This window comes from Coregonus lavaretus, assembly GCF_964263955.1.
Source record: "Coregonus lavaretus genome assembly, chromosome: 18".
Classification (NCBI taxonomy): Eukaryota; Metazoa; Chordata; class Actinopteri; order Salmoniformes; family Salmonidae; genus Coregonus; species Coregonus lavaretus.
Window position 1 is genome coordinate 1,216,961 of NC_140005.1, and position 20,489 is coordinate 1,237,449.

Below are 20,489 nucleotides of genomic sequence, written 5' to 3' on the forward strand. Positions count from 1 at the left end.
ATCTATACCTGTCTATCTGGTTAGGGTTACTACTACACCATCTATACCTGTCTATCTGGTTAGGGTTACTACTAGCTACACCATCTATACCTGTCTATCTGGTTAGGGTTACTACTAGCTACACATCTATACCTGTCTATCTGGTTAGGGTTACTACTACACCATCTATACCTGTCTATCTGGTTAGGGTTACTACTAGCTACCCCATCTATACCTGTCTATCTGGTTAGGGTTACTACTACACCATCTATACCTGTCTATCTGGTTAGGGTTACTACTACCCATCTATACCTGTCTATCTGGTTAGGGTTACTACTACACCATCTATACCTGTCTATCTGGTTAGGGTTACTACTACACCATCTATACCTGTCTATCTGGTTAGGGTTACTACTACACCATCTATACCTGTCTATCTGGTTAGGGTTACTACTACACCATCTATACCTGTCTATCTGGTTAGGGTTACTACTACCCCATCTATACCTGTCTATCTGGTTAGGGTTACTACTACCCATCTATACCTGTCTATCTGGTTAGGGTTACTACTACCCCATCTATACCTGTCTATCTGGTTAGGGTTACTACTACACCATCTATACCTGTCTATCTGGTTAGGGTTACTACTACACCCATCTATACCTGTCTATCTGGTTAGGGTTACTACTACACCATCTATACCTGTCTATCTGGTTAGGGTTACTACTACCCCATCTATACCTGTCTATCTGGTTAGGGTTACTACTACCCCATCTATACCTGTCTATCTGGTTAGGGTTACTACTACACCATCTATACCTGTCTATCTGGTTAGGGTTACTACTACACCATCTATACCTGTCTATCTGGTTAGGGTTACTACTACCCCATCTATACCTGTCTATCTGGTTAGGGTTACTACTACACCATCTATACCTGTCTATCTGGTTAGGGTTACTACTAGCTACACCATCTATACCTGTCTATCTGGTTAGGGTTACTACTAGCTACCCCATCTATACCTGTCTATCTGGTTAGGGTTACTACTACCCCATCTATACCTGTCTATCTGGTTAGGGTTACTACTACCCCATCTATACCTGTCTATCTGGTTAGGGTTACTACTACACCATCTATACCTGTCTATCTGGTTAGGGTTACTACTAGCTACACCATCTATACCTGTCTATCTGGTTAGGGTTACTACTAGCTACCCATCTATACCTGTCTATCTGGTTAGGGTTACTACTACCCCATCTATACCTGTCTATCTGGTTAGGGTTACTACTACACCATCTATACCTGTCTATCTGGTTAGGGTTACTACTACACCATCTATACCTGTCTATCTGGTTAGGGTTACTACTACCCCATCTATACCTGTCTATCTGGTTAGGGTTACTACTACACCATCTATACCTGTCTATCTGGTTAGGGTTACTACTACACCATCTATACCTGTCTATCTGGTTAGGGTTACTACTACACCATCTATACCTGTCTATCTGGTTAGGGTTACTACTACACCATCTATACCTGTCTATCTGGTTAGGGTTACTACTAGCTACACCATCTATACCTGTCTATCTGGTTAGGGTTACTACTACCCCATCTATACCTGTCTATCTGGTTAGGGTTACTACTACACCATCTATACCTGTCTATCTGGTTAGGGTTACTACTAGCTACACCATCTATACCTGTCTATCTGGTTAGGGTTACTACTAGCTACCCCATCTATACCTGTCTATCTGGTTAGGGTTACTACTACCCCATCTATACCTGTCTATCTGGTTAGGGTTACTACTACCCCATCTATACCTGTCTATCTGGTTAGGGTTACTACTACACCATCTATACCTGTCTATCTGGTTAGGGTTACTACTAGCTACACCATCTATACCTGTCTATCTGGTTAGGGTTACTACTAGCTACCCCATCTATACCTGTCTATCTGGTTAGGGTTACTACTACCCCATCTATACCTGTCTATCTGGTTAGGGTTACTACTACACCATCTATACCTGTCTATCTGGTTAGGGTTACTACTACACCATCTATACCTGTCTATCTGGTTAGGGTTACTACTACACCATCTCTACCTGTCTATCTGGTTAGGGTTACTACTACACCATCTATACCTGTCTATCTGGTTAGGGTTACTACTAGCTACACCATCTATACCTGTCTATCTGGTTAGGGTTACTACTAGCTACACCATCTATACCTGTCTATCTGGTTAGGGTTACTACTACCCCATCTATACCTGTCTATCTGGTTAGGGTTACTACTAGCTACACCATCTATACCTGTCTATCTGGTTAGGGTTACTACTACACCATCTATACCTGTCTATCTGGTTAGGGTTACTACTAGCTACACCATCTATACCTGTCTATCTGGTTAGGGTTACTACTACCCCATCTATACCTGTCTATCTGGTTAGGGTTACTACTACACCATCTATACCTGTCTATCTGGTTAGGGTTACTACTAGCTACCCCATCTATACCTGTCTATCTGGTTAGGGTTACTACTACACCATCTATACCTGTCTATCTGGTTAGGGTTACTACTACACCATCTATACCTGTCTATCTGGTTAGGGTTACTACTACCCCATCTATACCTGTCTATCTGGTTAGGGTTACTACTACACCATCTATACCTGTCTATCTGGTTAGGGTTACTACTAGCTACACCATCTATACCTGTCTATCTGGTTAGGGTTACTACTACCCCCACCATCTATACCTGTCTATCTGGTTAGGGTTACTACTACCCCATCTATACCTGTCTATCTGGTTAGGGTTACTACTACACCATCTATACCTGTCTATCTGGTTAGGGTTACTACTACACCATCTATACCTGTCTATCTGGTTAGGGTTACTACTACACCATCTATACCTGTCTATCTGGTTAGGGTTACTACTACCCCATCTATACCTGTCTATCTGGTTAGGGTTACTACTAGCTACACCATCTATACCTGTCTATCTGGTTAGGGTTACTACTACACCATCTATACCTGTCTATCTGGTTAGGGTTACTACTACACCATCTATACCTGTCTATCTGGTTAGGGTTACTACTAGCTACACCATCTATACCTGTCTATCTGGTTAGGGTTACTACTACCCCATCTATACCTGTCTATCTGGTTAGGGTTACTACTAGCTACACCATCTATACCTGTCTATCTGGTTAGGGTTACTACTACACCATCTATACCTGTCTATCTGGTTAGGGTTACTACTACCCCATCTATACCTGTCTATCTGGTTAGGGTTACTACTACCCCATCTATACCTGTCTATCTGGTTAGGGTTACTACTAGCTACACCATCTATACCTGTCTATCTGGTTAGGGTTACTACTACACCATCTATACCTGTCTATCTGGTTAGGGTTACTACTACACCATCTATACCTGTCTATCTGGTTAGGGTTACTACTACACCATCTATACCTGTCTATCTGGTTAGGGTTACTACTACCCCATCTATACCTGTCTATCTGGTTAGGGTTACTACTACACCATCTATACCTGTCTATCTGGTTAGGGTTACTACTACACCATCTATACCTGTCTATCTGGTTAGGGTTACTACTACACCATCTATACCTGTCTATCTGGTTAGGGTTACTACTAGCTACACCATCTATACCTGTCTATCTGGTTAGGGTTACTACTACACCATCTATACCTGTCTATCTGGTTAGGGTTACTACTACCCCATCTATACCTGTCTATCTAATATAATAACATGCCATTTAGCAGACGCTTTTATCCAAAGCGACTTACAGTCATGCGTGCATACATTTCTTTTTTGTGTATGGGTGGTCCCGGGGATCGAACCCACTACCTTGGCGTTACAAGTGCCGTGCTCTACCAGCTGATTTACAGAGGACCACTATCAGAGGACCACTATCAGAGGACCACTATCAGAGGACCACTATCAGAGGACCACTATCAGAGGACCACTATCAGAGGACCACTATCAGAGGACGTCTGTCTCTACCAGTCTGTCTCTACCAGTCTGTCTCTACCAGTCTGTCTCTACCAGTCTGTCTCTACCAGTCTGTCTCTACCAGTCTGTCTCTACCAGTCTGTCTCTACCAGTCTGTCTCTACCAGTCTGTCTCTACCAGTCTGTCTCTACCAGTCTGTCTCTACCAGTCTGTCTCTACCAGTCTGTCTCTACCAGTCTGTCTCGTCCTGTGTGTACCTGTCTGACTGGAGATATATCTTGCCTTCACAGAGGCTCCTTCCTCAGGGATGTCCAAGAATGGATACTTCTTTCAGGAAATGGGTGAGTAGCACTGTACTATAGGGTGCTATTACCACCAGATATTCTGTGGTGTGCAGTATGAGCAGAGGGGAAGGAGAGCAGAAACAGATGTCTCTCCATGTAGCCCCTAAGCAATTATCCCCCACAGATGTTGACTACATCCCAAATGGCACCCTATTCCCTATATAGTGCACTACTTTAGACCAGAGAATGGCACCCTATTCCCTATATAGTACACTACTTTAGACCAGAGAATGGCACCCTATTCCCTATATAGTACACTACTTTAGACCAGGTCCCATAGGGCTCTGCACTATTTATGGAATAGGGTACCATTTGGGACACAAGCATCCAATCTGCAATTCCACAGAGACTGAACATGGACAAACCTTTTATCCACACGTAAATGCAATTACATTATGGTCCCATTATGGTTACATTGTGGTCACATTGTGGTCACATTATGGTCAAATTATGGTCACATTACGTTCTAAAAGAGAGTGCAGTAACCTCCATACAACTTCAGGGTTTCCTTAGGAAAGATGTATGTTGTGAGAGATATTTAAATTGACATGTTTGTCATTAAGAACACACTCTGAACCAGAGTGACTCACAGTCAGTGGATAAATAACCACATATCAGTCATTACATTCATCTAAGGTAATTAAATAAGGAGATGATTGTGGACTACAGGAAAAGGAGGACTGACCATGCCCCCATTCTCATCGACGGGGCTGTAGTGGAGCAGGTTGAGAGCTTCAAGTTCCTTAGTGTCCACATCACCAAAAAACTATCATGGTCCAAAAACACGAAGACAGTCGTGAAGAGGGCATGACAACACCTTTTTCCCCTAAGGAGCCTGAAAAGATTTGGCATGGGTCCGCAGATCCTCAAAGAGTTCTACAGCTGCACCATCGAGAGCATCCTGACTGGTTGCATCACTGCCTGGTATGGCAACTGCTCAGCCTCCGACCGCAAGGCACTACAGAGGGTAGTGTGTATGGCCCAGTACATCACTGGGGCCAAGCTTCCTGCCATCCAGGACCTCTCTACCACGCGGTGTCAGAGGAAGGCCCTAAAAATTGTCAAAGACTCCAGCCACCCTAGTCATAGACTGTTCTCTCTGCTACCGCATGGCAAACGGTACCGGAGCACCAAGTCTAGGTCCAAAAGGCGTCTTAACAGCTTCTACACCCAAGCCATGAGGCTCCTGAACAGCTAATCAATTGGCTACCAGGACTATTTGCATTGTAACCCCCCAGTAATATACAGTACCGGTCAAAAGTTTTAGAACACCTACTCATTCAAGGGTTTTTCTTTATTTTTACTATTTTCTACATTGTAGAATTATAGTGAAGACATCAAAACTATGAAATAACACAGAATCATGTCGTAACCAAAAAATTGTTAAACAAATCAAAATATATTTGATATTTGATATTCTTCAAATAGCCACCCTTTGCCTTGATGACAGCTTTGCACACTCTAGGCATTCTCTCAACCAGCTTCACCTGGAATGCTTTTCCAACAGTCTTGGAGGAGTTCCCACGTGCTGAGCACTTGTTGGCTGCTTTTCCTTCACTCTGCGGTCCGACTCATCCCAAACCATCTCAATTTGGTTGAGGTCGGGGGATTGTGGAGGCCAGGTCATCTGATGCAGCACTCCATCACTCTCCTTCTTGGTAAATTAGCCCTTACACAGCCTGGAGGTGTGTTGGGTCATTGTCCTGTTGAAAAACAAATGATAGTCCCACTAAGCCCAAACCAGATGGGTTGGCGTATCGCTGCAGAATGCTGTGGTAGCCATGCTGGTTAAGTGTGCCTTGAATTCTAAATAAATCACAGACAGTGTCACCAGCAAAGCACCCCCACACCATCACACCTCCTCCTTCATGCTTTACGGTGGGAACTACACATGCGGAGTTCATCCGTTCACCCACACCACGTCTCACAAAAATATGGCGTCTGGAACCAAAAATCTCAAATTTAGACTCCAGACCAAAGGACAAATTTCCACTAGTCTAATGTCCATTGCTTGTGTTTCTTGGCCCAACCAGGTCTATTCTTCTCATTGGTATCCTTTATTTGTGGTTTCTTTGCAGCAATTCGACCATGAAGGCCTGATTCACACAGTCCCCTCTGAACAGTTGATGTTGAGATGTGTCTGTGGCTTGAACTCTGTGAAGCATTTATTTGGGCTGACTTTGAGGCTGGTAACTCTAATGAACGTATCCTCTGCAGCAGAGGTAACTCTGGGTCTTCCATTCCTGTCGCGGTCCTCATGAGAGCCAGTTTCATCATAGCACTTGATGGTTTTTGCAACTGCACTTTCAAAGTTCTTGAAATGTTCCATATTGACTGTCCTTCATGTCTTAAAGTAATGATGGACTGTCGTTTCTCTTTGCTTATTTGAGCTGTTCTTGTCATAATATGGACTTGGTATTTTACCAAATAGGGCTATCTTCTGTATACCACCCCTACCTTGTCACAACACAACTGATTGGCTCAAACTCATTAAGGAGGAAAGAAATTCCACAAATTAACTTTTAAGAAGGCACACCTGTTAATTTAAATGCATTTCAGGTGACTACCTCATGAAGCTGGTTGAGAGAATGCCAAGAGTGTGCAAAGCTGTCATCAAGGCAAAGGGTGGCTATTTGAAGAATCTCAAATATAAAATATGTTTTGATTTGTTTAACACTTTTTTGGTTACTACATGATTCTGTATGTGTTATTTCATAGTTTTGATGTCTTCACTACAATTCTACAATGCACAAATAAAGAAAAACCCTTGAATTAGAAGGTGTCCAAACTTGACTGGTAGGATTTATAAAATGCATTCGGAAACTATTCAGACCTCTTGACTTTTCCCACATTTTGTTACTGTCACGCCCTGACTCAGGGGACTGTTAATTGTTGAGTCAGGGTGTGTATATTTCGTGTTGTGTTTATTTCTATGTTTAGTTTCTAGATCGTTTAGATCTATGTTGGCCAGGGTGGTTCCCAATCAGAGGCAGCTGTAGCTCGTTGTCTCTGATTGGGGACCATACTTAGGCAGCCTTTTGGCACCAGTCAGTTGTGGGATCTTGTTCCGTATAGGTATGTTATTAGTCTACCTTGGACTTCACGTATCGTTTGTTATTTTTGTCGTGTGTTCAGTACGTCAATAAATATGAATGCATATCACGCTGCGCCTTGGTCCTTCTCGTTAATGAACGAGCGTGACAGTTACGTTACAGCCTTATTCTAAAAAGGATTAGAATAAGGAGCTTACCTAACCTCCAAGGAGGTTAAGGTTAGGGCTCAGGCCCCAGGAATGGTTAGGGTTAGGTATTAGGACTCAGGTCTCTGGAGTGGTTAGGGTTAGGTATTAGGACTCAGGTCTCTGGAGTGGTTAGGGTTAGGTATTAGGACTCAGGTCTCTGGGGTGGTTAGGGTTAGGTATTAGGACTCAGGTCTCTGGAGTGGTTAGGGTTAGGTATTAGGACTCAGGTATCTGGAGTGGTTAGGGTTAGGTATTACGACTCAGGTCTCTGGGGTTAGGGTTAGGTATTAGGACTCGGGTCTCTGGGGTGGTTAGGGTTAGGTATTAGGACTCAGGTCTCTGGGGTGGTTAGGGTTAGATATTAGGACTCGGGTCTCTGGGGTGGTTAGGGTTAGGTATTAGGACTCAGATCTCTGGGGTTAGGGTTAGGTATTAGGACTCAGGAGTGGTTAGGGTTAGGTATTAGGACTCAGGTCTCTGGAGTGGTTAGGGTTAGGTATTAGGACTCAGGTCTCTGGGGTGGTTAGGGTTAGATATTAGGACTCAGGTCTCTGGGGTTAGGGTTAGGTATTAGGACTCGGGTCTCTGGGGTGGTTAGGGTTAGGTATTAGGACTCAGATCTCTGGGGTTAGGGTTAGGGTTAGGTATTAGGACTCAGGAGTGGTTAGGGTTAGGTATTAGGGCTCAGGTCTCTGGAGTGAATAGGGTTAGGTATTGGGACTCAGGTCTCTGGGGTGGTTAGGTATTAGGACTCAGGTCTCTGGAGTGGTTAGGGTTAGGTATTAAGACTCAGGTCTCTGGAGTGGTTAGGGTTAGGTATTAGGACTCAGGTCTCTGGAGTGGTTAGGGTTAGGTATTAGGACTCAGGTCTCTGGAGTGGTTAGGGTTAGGTATTAGGACTCAGGTCTCTGGAGTGGTTAGGGTTAGGTATTAGGACTCAGGTCTCTGGAGTGGTTAGGGTTAGGTATTAGGACTCAGGTCTCTGGAGTGGTTAGGGTTAGGTATTAGGACTCAGGTCTCTGGAGTGGTTAGGATTAGGTATTAGGACTCAGGTCTCTGGGGTGGTTAGGGTTAGGTATTAGGACTCAGGTCTCTGGGGTGGTTAGGGTTAGGTATTAGGACTCAGGTCTCTGGAGTGGTTAGGGTTAGGTATTAGGACTCAGGTCTCTGGGGTGGTTAGGGTTAGGTATTAGGGCTCAGGTCTCTGGGGTGGTTAGGGTTAGGTATTATTCCTTGCCCCGTGTAGCTCAGTTGGTAGAGCATGGCGCTTGCAATGCCAGGGTTGTGTGTTCGTTTCCCACGGGGGGGCCAGTATGGAAATGTATGTACTCACTAACTGTAAGTCGGTCTGGATAAGAGCGTCTGCTAAATGACTAAAATGTATTAGGGCCAGAGAGGTTACGGTTAGGTCATGGACCCTTTAGTGAGCCGGAGGAGGGTTAGGGTTGGGGGTTAAGGGTCAAGGGCTAGGGTTAAATGTTAAGTGCCAGGGGTTAACCGTATGCTGTTATGTCCTCAGAGCAGCGGGAGGTGGAGCTGGAGGAGGGGCGTGAGGAGTGGGAGGAGGACTCCCCCATCGCCTGCGGTTTACACACCCAGACCAGCCCTGGACCAGGTCAGTGTGTGGAGTAAAATGCGGTGTCATTCACATTTTTCATTTTGTATTGTCTAAATGCCTTCATCATCAAAGTAGATCATTATAGTCCCCAGCAGTAATGATTGACCTATCAGAACTCTACCTGATGTCAGTATTCTGAGATGTGACCTATCAGTCCTCCTCCTCTCATTCTACAGTAATATAGTGGAACCTCCTCCTCTCATCCTACAGTAATATAGTGGAACCTCCTCTCATCCTACAGTAATATAGTGAAACCTCCTCTCAGCATACAGTAATATAGTGGAATCTCCTCCTCTCATTCTACAGTAATATAGTGGAACCTCCTCCTCTCATCAAACAGTAATATAGTGGAACCTCCTCCTCTCAGCATACAGTAATTTAGTGGAACCTCCTCCACACATCCGACAGTAATATAGTGGAACCTCCTCCAAACATCCTACAGTAATATAGTGGAACCCCCTCTCAATCCTACAGTAATATAGTGGAACCTCCTCCTCTCATCCTACAGTAATATAGTGGAACCTCCTCCTCTCATTCTACAGTAATATAGTGGAACCTCCTCCTCTCATCCTACAGTAATATAGTGGAATCTCCTCCTCTCATCCTACAGTAATATAGTGGAACCTCCTCTCAGCATACAGTAATATAGTGGAACCTCCTCCTCTCATCCTACAGTAATATAGTGGAACCTCCTCCTCTCATCCTACAGTAATATAGTGGAACCTCCTCTCATCCCACAGTAATATAGTGGAACCTCCTCCTCTCATCCTACAGTAATATAGTGGAACCTCCTCTCAATCCTACAGTAATATAGTGGAACCTCCTCCTCTCATCCTACAGTAATATAGTGGAACCTCCTCCTCTCATTCTACAGTAATAGTGGAACCTCCTCCTCTCATCCTACAGTAATATAGTGGAATCTCCTCCTCTCATCCTACAGTAATATAGTGGAACCTCCTCTCAGCATACAGTAATATAGTGGAACCTCCTCCTCACATACTACAGTAATATAGTGGAACCTCCTCCTCTCATCCTACAGTAATATAGTGGAACCTCCTCTCAGCATACAGTAATATAGTGGAACCTCCTCCTCTCATCCTACAGTAATATAGTGGAACCTCCTCTCAGCATACAGAAATATAGTGGAACCTCCTCTCATTCTACAGTAATATAGTGGAAACTCCTCCTCTCATCCTACAGTAATATAGTTGAACCTCCTCCTCTCATCCGACAGTAATATAGTGGAACCTCCTCCTCCTCATATCCTACAGTAATATAATGGAACCTCCTCCTCTCATCCTACAGTAATATAGTGGAACCTCCTCCACACATCCTACAGTAATATAGTGGAACCTCCTCCTCTCATTCGACAGTAATATAGTGGAACCTCCTCCTCTCATCCTACAGTAATATAGTGGAATCTCCTCCTCTCATCCTACAGTAATATAGTGGAACCTCCTCCTCTCATCCTACAGTAATATAGTGGAACCTCCTCTCAGCATACAGTAATATAGTGGAATCTCCTCCTCTCATCCTACAGTAATATAGTGGAACCTCCTCCTCTCATCCTACAGTAATATAGTGGAACCTCCTCTCAGCATACAGTAATATAGTGGAATCTCCTCCTCTCATCCTACAGTAATATAGTGGAACCTCCTCTCAGCATACAGTAATATAGTGGAACCTCCTCCTCACATCCTACAGTAATATAGTGGAACCTTCTCCTCTTCGCATACAGTAATTAAGTGGAACCTCCTCCACACATCCTACAGTAATATAGTGGAACCTCCACACATCCGACAGTAATATAGTGGAACCTCCTCCTCTCATCCTAGAGTCATATAGTGGAACCTCCTCCTCTCATTCTACAGTAATATAGTGGAACCTCCTCCTCTCATCCGACAGTAATATAGTGGAACCTCCTCTCATCCCACAGTAATATAGTGGAACCTCCTCCTCTCATCCCACAGTAATATAGTGGAACCTCCTCCTCTCATCCCACAGTAATATAGTGGAACCTCCTCCTCTCATCCCACAGTAATATAGTGGAACCTCCTCCTCACATCCTACAGTAATATAGTGGAACCTCCTCTCAATCCTACAGTAATATAGTGGAACCTCCTCCTCTCATCCCACAGTAATATAGTGGAACCTCCTCTCAGCATACAGTAATATAGTGGAACCTCCTCCTCACATCCTACAGTAATATAGTGGAACCTCCTCCACACATCCTACAGTAATATAGTGGAACCTTCTCCTCAATCCTACAGTAATATAGTGGAACCTCCTCCTCTCATTCGACAGTAATATAGTGGAACCTCCTCCTCTCATCCTACAGTAATATAGTGGAACCTCCTCCTCTCATTCGACAGTAATATAGTGGAATCTCCTCCTCTCATCCTACAGTAATATAGTGGAACCTCCTCCTCTCATCCTACAGTAATATAGTGGAACCTCCTCTCAGCATACAGTAATATAGTGGAATCTCCTCCTCTCATCCTACAGTAATATAGTGGAACCTCCTCCTCTCATCCTACAGTAATATAGTGGAACCTCCTCTCAGCATACAGTAATATAGTGGAATCTCCTCCTCTCATCCTACAGTAATATAGTGGAACCTCCTCTCAGCATACAGTAATATAGTGGAACCTCCTCCTCACATCCTACAGTAATATAGTGGAACCTTCTCCTCTTCGCATACAGTAATTAAGTGGAACCTCCTCCACACATCCTACAGTAATTTAGTGGAACCTCCACACATCCGACAGTAATATAGTGGAACCTCCTCCTCTCATCCTAGAGTCATATAGTGGAACCTCCTCCTCTCATTCTACAGTAATATAGTGGAACCTCCTCCTCTCATCCGACAGTAATATAGTGGAACCTCCTCTCATCCCACAGTAATATAGTGGAACCTCCTCCTCTCATCCCACAGTAATATAGTGGAACCTCCTCCTCTCATCCCACAGTAATATAGTGGAACCTCCTCCTCACATCCTACAGTAATATAGTGGAACCTCCTCTCAATCCTACAGTAATATAGTGGAACCTCCTCCTCTCATCCCACAGTAATATAGTGGAACCTCCTCTCAGCATACAGTAATATAGTGGAACCTCCTCCTCACATCCTACAGTAATATAGTGGAACCTCCTCCACACATCCTACAGTAATATAGTGGAACCTTCTCCTCAATCCTACAGTAATATAGTGGAACCTCCTCCTCTCATCCTACAGTAATATAGTGGAACCTCCTCCTCTCATTCTACAGTAATAGTGGAACCTCCTCCTCTCATCCTACAGTAATATAGTGGAATCTCCTCCTCTCATCCTACAGTAATATAGTGGAACCTCCTCTCAGCATACAGTAATATAGTGGAACCTCCTCCTCACATACTACAGTAATATAGTGGAACCTCCTCCTCTCATCCTACAGTAATATAGTGGAACCTCCTCTCAGCATACAGTAATATAGTGGAACCTCCTCCTCTCATCCTACAGTAATATAGTGGAACCTCCTCTCAGCATACAGAAATATAGTGGAACCTCCTCTCATTCTACAGTAATATAGTGGAAACTCCTCCTCTCATCCTACAGTAATATAGTTGAACCTCCTCCTCTCATCCGACAGTAATATAGTGGAACCTCCTCCTCCTCATATCCTACAGTAATATAATGGAACCTCCTCCTCTCATCCTACAGTAATATAGTGGAACCTCCTCCACACATCCTACAGTAATATAGTGGAACCTCCTCCTCTCATTCGACAGTAATATAGTGGAACCTCCTCCTCTCATCCTACAGTAATATAGTGGAATCTCCTCCTCTCATCCTACAGTAATATAGTGGAACCTCCTCCTCTCATCCTACAGTAATATAGTGGAACCTCCTCTCAGCATACAGTAATATAGTGGAATCTCCTCCTCTCATCCTACAGTAATATAGTGGAACCTCCTCCTCTCATCCTACAGTAATATAGTGGAACCTCCTCTCAGCATACAGTAATATAGTGGAATCTCCTCCTCTCATCCTACAGTAATATAGTGGAACCTCCTCTCAGCATACAGTAATATAGTGGAACCTCCTCCTCACATCCTACAGTAATATAGTGGAACCTTCTCCTCTTCGCATACAGTAATTAAGTGGAACCTCCTCCACACATCCTACAGTAATATAGTGGAACCTCCACACATCCGACAGTAATATAGTGGAACCTCCTCCTCTCATCCTAGAGTCATATAGTGGAACCTCCTCCTCTCATTCTACAGTAATATAGTGGAACCTCCTCCTCTCATCCGACAGTAATATAGTGGAACCTCCTCTCATCCCACAGTAATATAGTGGAACCTCCTCCTCTCATCCCACAGTAATATAGTGGAACCTCCTCCTCTCATCCCACAGTAATATAGTGGAACCTCCTCCTCTCATCCCACAGTAATATAGTGGAACCTCCTCCTCACATCCTACAGTAATATAGTGGAACCTCCTCTCAATCCTACAGTAATATAGTGGAACCTCCTCCTCTCATCCCACAGTAATATAGTGGAACCTCCTCTCAGCATACAGTAATATAGTGGAACCTCCTCCTCACATCCTACAGTAATATAGTGGAACCTCCTCCACACATCCTACAGTAATATAGTGGAACCTTCTCCTCAATCCTACAGTAATATAGTGGAACCTCCTCCTCTCATTCGACAGTAATATAGTGGAACCTCCTCCTCTCATCCTACAGTAATATAGTGGAACCTCCTCCTCTCATTCGACAGTAATATAGTGGAATCTCCTCCTCTCATCCTACAGTAATATAGTGGAACCTCCTCCTCTCATCCTACAGTAATATAGTGGAACCTCCTCTCAGCATACAGTAATATAGTGGAATCTCCTCCTCTCATCCTACAGTAATATAGTGGAACCTCCTCCTCTCATCCTACAGTAATATAGTGGAACCTCCTCTCAGCATACAGTAATATAGTGGAATCTCCTCCTCTCATCCTACAGTAATATAGTGGAACCTCCTCTCAGCATACAGTAATATAGTGGAACCTCCTCCTCACATCCTACAGTAATATAGTGGAACCTTCTCCTCTTCGCATACAGTAATTAAGTGGAACCTCCTCCACACATCCTACAGTAATTTAGTGGAACCTCCACACATCCGACAGTAATATAGTGGAACCTCCTCCTCTCATCCTAGAGTCATATAGTGGAACCTCCTCCTCTCATTCTACAGTAATATAGTGGAACCTCCTCCTCTCATCCGACAGTAATATAGTGGAACCTCCTCTCATCCCACAGTAATATAGTGGAACCTCCTCCTCTCATCCCACAGTAATATAGTGGAACCTCCTCCTCTCATCCCACAGTAATATAGTGGAACCTCCTCCTCACATCCTACAGTAATATAGTGGAACCTCCTCTCAATCCTACAGTAATATAGTGGAACCTCCTCCTCTCATCCCACAGTAATATAGTGGAACCTCCTCTCAGCATACAGTAATATAGTGGAACCTCCTCCTCACATCCTACAGTAATATAGTGGAACCTCCTCCACACATCCTACAGTAATATAGTGGAACCTTCTCCTCAATCCTACAGTAATATAGTGGAACCTCCTCCTCTCATCCTACAGTAATGTAGTGGAACCTCCTCCTCACATCCTACAGTAATATAGTGGAACCTCCTCTCAGCATACAGTAATATAGTGGAACCTCCTCCTCACATCCTACAGTAATATAGTGGAACCTCCTCCACACATTCTACAGTAATATAGTGGAACCTTCTCCTCAATCCTACAGTAATATAGTGGAACCTACTCCACACATCCTACAGTAATATAGTGGAACCTCCTCCTCACATCCTACAGTAATATAGTGGAACCCCCTCCTCTCATCCTACAGTAATATAGTGGAACCTCCTTTCATCCCACAGTAATATAGTGGAACCCCCTCCTCTCATCCTACAGTAATATAGTGGAACCTCCTCCTCTCATCCTACAGTAATATAGTGGAACCTCCTCCTCTCATCCTACAGTAATGTAGTGGAACCTCCTCTCATCCCACAGTAATATAGTGGAACCTCCTCATCTCATCCCACAGTAATGTAGTGGAACCTCCTCCTCACATCCTACAGTAATATAGTGGAACCTCCTCCTCTCATCATACAGTAATATAGTGGAACCTCCTCTCAATCCTACAGTAATATAGTGGAAACACCTCCTCTCATCCCACAGTAATATAGTGGAACCTCCTCTCAGCATACAGTAATATAGTGGAACCTCCTCCACACATCCTACAGTAATATAGTGGAACCTCCTCACATCCTACAGTAATATAGTGGAACCTTCTCACATCCTACAGTAATATAGTGGAACCTCCTCCTCTCATCATACAGTAATATAGTGGAACCTCCTCCTCTCATCATACAGTAATAAAGTGGAACCTCCTCTCAATCCTACAGTAATATAGTGGAACCTCCTCCTCTCATCCTACAGTAATATAGTGGAATCTCCTCCTCTCATCCCACAGTAATGTAGTGGAACCTCCTCCTCACATGCTACAGTAATATAGTGGAACCTCCTCCTCTCATCCCACAGTAATATAGTGGAACCTCCTCCTCTCAACCTACAGTAATATAGTGGAACCTCCTCCACACATCCTACAGTAATATAGTGGAACCTCCTCACATCCTACAGTAATATAGTGGAACCTTCTCCTCACATTCTACAGTAATATAGTGGAACCTCCTCCTCTCATCCTACAGTAATATAGTGGAACCTCCTCCACACATCCTACAGTAATATAGTGGAACCTCCTCCTCTCATTCGACAGTAATATAGTGGAACCTCCACCTCTCATCCTACAGTAATATAGTGGAACCTCCTCTCAATCCTACAGTAATATAGTGGAACCTCCTCCTCTCATCATACAGTAATATAGTGGAACCTCCTCAACACATCCTACAGTAATATAGTGGAACCTCCTCACATCCGACAGTAATATAGTGGAACCTCCTCTCAGCCTACAGTAATATAGTGGAACCTCCTCATCTCAGCCTACAGTAATATAGTGTAACCTCCTCCACACATTCTACAGTAATATAGTGGAACCTCCTCCTCACATCCGACAGTAATATAGTGGAACCTCCTCTCAGCCTACAGTAATATAGTGGAACCTCCTCCTCTCATCATACAGTGAATATAGTGGAACCTCCTCTCAATCCTACAGTAATATAGTGGAAACACCTCCTCTCATCCCACAGTAATATAGTGGAACCTCCTCTCAGCATACAGTAATATAGTGGAACCTCCTCCACACATCCTACAGTAATATAGTGGAACCGCCTCACATCCTACAGTAATATAGTGGAACCTTCTCACATCCTACAGTAATATAGTGGAACCTCCTCCTCTCATCCTACAGTAATATAGTGGAACCTCCTCCACACATCCTACAGTAATATAGTGGAACCTCTTCCTCTCATCATACAGTAATATAGTGGAACCTCCTCCTCTCATCATACAGTAATAAAGTGGAACCTCCTCTCAATCCTACAGTAATATAGTGGAACCTCCTCTCATCCTACAGTAATATAGTGGAACCTCCTCCTCTCATCCCACAGTAATGTAGTGGAACCTCCTCCTCACATGCTACAGTAATATAGTGGAACCTCCTCCTCTCATCCCACAGTAATATAGTGGAACCTCCTCTTAGCATACAGTAATATAGTGGAACCTCCTCCTCTCATCCTACAGTAATATAGTGGAACCTCCTCCTCTCATCCTACAGTAATATAGTGGAACCTCCTCCTCTCATCATACAGTAATATAGTGGAACCTCCTCTCAATCCTACAGTAATATAGTGGAACCTCCTCCTCTCATGCTACAGTAATATAGTGGAACCTCCTCCTCTCATCCCACAGTAATGTAGTGGAACCTCCTCCTCACATACTACAGTAATGTAGTGGAACCTCCTCCTCACATCCGACAGTAATATAGTGGAACCTCCTCTCAGCCTACAGTAATATAGTGGAACCTCCTCATCTCAGCCTACAGTAATATAGTGGAACCTCCTCCACACATTCTACAGTAATATAGTGGAACCTCCTCCTCACATCCGACAGTAATATAGTGGAACCTCCTCTCAGCCTACAGTAATATAGTGGAACCTCCTCTCATCATACAGTAAAATAGTGGAGCCTCCTCCACACATCCCACAGTAATATAGTGGAACCTCCTCCACACATCCCACAGTAATATAGTGGAACCTCCTCTCAGCATACAGTAATATAGTGGAACCTCCTCCTCTCAGCATACAGTAATATAGTGGAACCTCCTCTCAGCATACAGTAATATAGTGGAACCTCCTCCTCTCATCCGACAGTCATATAGTGGAACCTCCTCCTCTCATCATACAGTAATATAGTGGAACCTCCTCCTCTCAGCATACAGTAATATAGTGGAACCTCCTCTCAGCATACAGTAATATAGTGGAACCTCCTCCACACATCCTACAGTAATATAGTGGAACCTCCTCCTCTCATCATACAGTAATATAGTGGAACCTCCTCCTCTCATCATACAGTAATATAGTGGAACCTCCTCTCAATCCTACAGTAATATAGTGGAACCTCCTCCACACATCCTACAGTAATATAGTGGAACCTCCTCCTCTCATCCTACAGTAATATAGTGGAACATCCTCCTCTCATCATACAGTAATAAAGTGGAACCTCCTCTCAATCCTACAGTAATATAGTGGAACCTCCTCCTCTCATCCTACAGTAATATAGTGGAACCTCCTCCTCTCATCCCACAGTAATGTAGTGGAACCTCCTCCTCACATCCTACAGTAATATAGTAGGATCTCCTCCTCTCATCCCACAGTAATATAGTGGAACCTCCTCCTCTCATCCTACAGTAATATAGTGGAACCTCCTCCTCTCATCCTACAGTAATATAGTGGAACCTCTCCTCTCATCATACAGTAATATAGTGGAACCTCCTCCTCTCATCATACAGTAATATAGTGGAACCTCCTCTCAGTCCTACAGTAATATAGTGGAACCTCCTCCTCTCATCCTACAGTAATATAGTGGAACCTCCTCCTCTCATCCTACAGTAATGTAGTGGAACCTCCTCCTCACATCCTACAGTAATGTAGTGGAACCTCCTCCTCACATCCTACAGTAATGTAGTGGAACCTCCTCTCAATCCTACAGTAATATAGTGGAACCTCCTCCTCTCATCCCACAGTAATATAGTGGAACCTCCTCTCAGCATACAGTAATATAGTGGAACCTTCTCCTCACATCCTACAGTAATATAGTGGAACCTCCTCCTCTCATCCTACAGTAATATGGTGGAACCTCCTCCACACATCCTACAGTAATATAGTGGAACCTCCTCACATCCTACAGTAATATAGTGGAACCTTCTCCTCACATTCTACAGTAATATAGTGGAACATCCTCCTCTCATCCTACAGTAATATAGTGGAACCTCCTCCACACATCCCACAGTAATATAGTGGAACCTCCTCTCATCCTACAGTAATATAGTGGAACCTTCTCCTCACATTCTACAGTAATATAGTGGAACCTCCTCCTCTCATCCTACAGTAATATAGTGGAACCTCCTCCACACATCCTACAGTAATATAGTGGAACCTCCTCCTCTCATTCGACAGTAATATAGTGGAACCTCCACCTCTCATCCTACAGTAATATAGTGGAACCTCCTCTCAATCCTACAGTAATATAGTGGAACCTCCTCCTCTCATCATACAGTAATATAGTGGAACCTCCTCCACACATCCTACAGTAATATAGTGGAACCTCCTCCTCACATCCGACAGTAATATAGTGGAACCTCCTCTCAGCCTACAGTAATATAGTGGAACCTCCTCATCCAGCCTACAGTAATATAGTGGAACCTCCTCCACACATTCTACAGTAATATAGTGGAACCTCCTCCTCACATCCGACAGTAATATAGTGGAACCTCCTCTCAGCCTACAGTAATATAGTGGAACCTCCTCTCATTATACAGTAAAATAGTGGAACCTCCTCCACACATCCCACAGTAATATAGTGGAACCTCCTCCACACATCCCACAGTAATATAGTGGAACCTCCTCTCAGCATACAGTAATATAGTGGAACCTCCTCCTCTCAGCATACAGTAATATAGTGGAACCTCCTCCTCTCAGCATACAGTAATATAGTGGAACCTCCTCTCAGCATACAGTAATATAGTGGAACCTCCTCCTCTCATCCGACAGTCATATAGTGGAACCTCATCCTCTCATCCTACAGTAATATAGTGGAACCTCCTCCACACATCCTACAGTAATATAGTGGAACCTCCTCCTCTCATCATACAGTAATATAGTGGAACCTCCTCTCAATCCTACAGTAATATAGTGGAACCTCCTCCACACATCCTACAGTAATATAGTGGAACCTCCTCTCATCCTACAGTAATATAGTGGAACATCCTCCTCTCATCATACAGTAATAAAGTGGAACCTCCTCAATCCTACAGTAATATAGTGGAACCTCCTCCTCTCATCCTACAGTAATATAGTGGAACCTCCTCCTCTCATCCCACAGTAATGTAGTTGATCCTCCTCCTCACATCCTACAGTAATATAGTAGGATCTCCTCCTCTCATCCCAGCGGAGAACAACAGGGTGTTGTCCAGGGTCACGCCAAGGTTCTTTGCACTCTGGGAGGAGGACACATTGGAGTTGTCAACCGTGATGGGGAGATCATGGAGCGGCAGTCCTTTCCTGGGAGGAAGAGCAGCTCCATCTTGCCGAGGTTCAGCTTGAGGTGGTGATCCGACTAGCGTTCCATTATTAAAGTGGCCAGTGATTCCATGTCTATGTACATAGGGCAGCAGCCTCTAAGGTACGGGGTTGAGTAACCGGGTGGTAGCCGGCTAGCGATGGCTATTTAACAGTCTGATGGCCTTGAGATAGAAGCTGTTTTTCAGTCTCTCGGTCCCAGCTTTGATGCACCTGTACTGACCTTGCCTTCTGAATGATAGCAGGGTGAACAGGCCGTGGCTCGGGTGTTTGATGTCCTTGATTGTCTTTTTGGCCTTCCTGTGACATTGGATGCTGTAGGTGTCCTGGAGGGCAGGCAATGTGCCTTCTTAACCACACTGTCTGTGTGGATGGACCATTTCAGTTTGTCAGTGATATGTACGCCGAGGAACTTGAAGCTTTCCACCCTCTCCACTGTGGTCCCGTAGATGTGGATAGGGTGTGCTCCCTCCGCTATTTCCTGAAATTCACGATCAGCTCCTTCATTTTGTTGAGTGAGAGGTTA

At 44.0% G+C, this 20,489-nt stretch overlaps 1 protein-coding gene across 1 annotated transcript in view; it reads left to right on the plus strand.

Annotated features, from left to right (window-relative positions):
• slc4a11 (solute carrier family 4 member 11) overlaps positions 1–20,489 on the plus strand; it is a gene marked incomplete at both ends in the record, with an annotated part of 170,615 nt that overhangs the window by 12,106 nt on the left and 138,020 nt on the right. Inside the window, 2 exons of the mRNA XM_084181509.1 lie at positions 4,244–4,294; positions 9,058–9,153. Coding sequence (XP_084037635.1) covers positions 4,244–4,294; positions 9,058–9,153 — 147 coding nt within the window. The remainder of the gene's footprint in view (positions 1–4,243; positions 4,295–9,057; positions 9,154–20,489) is intronic.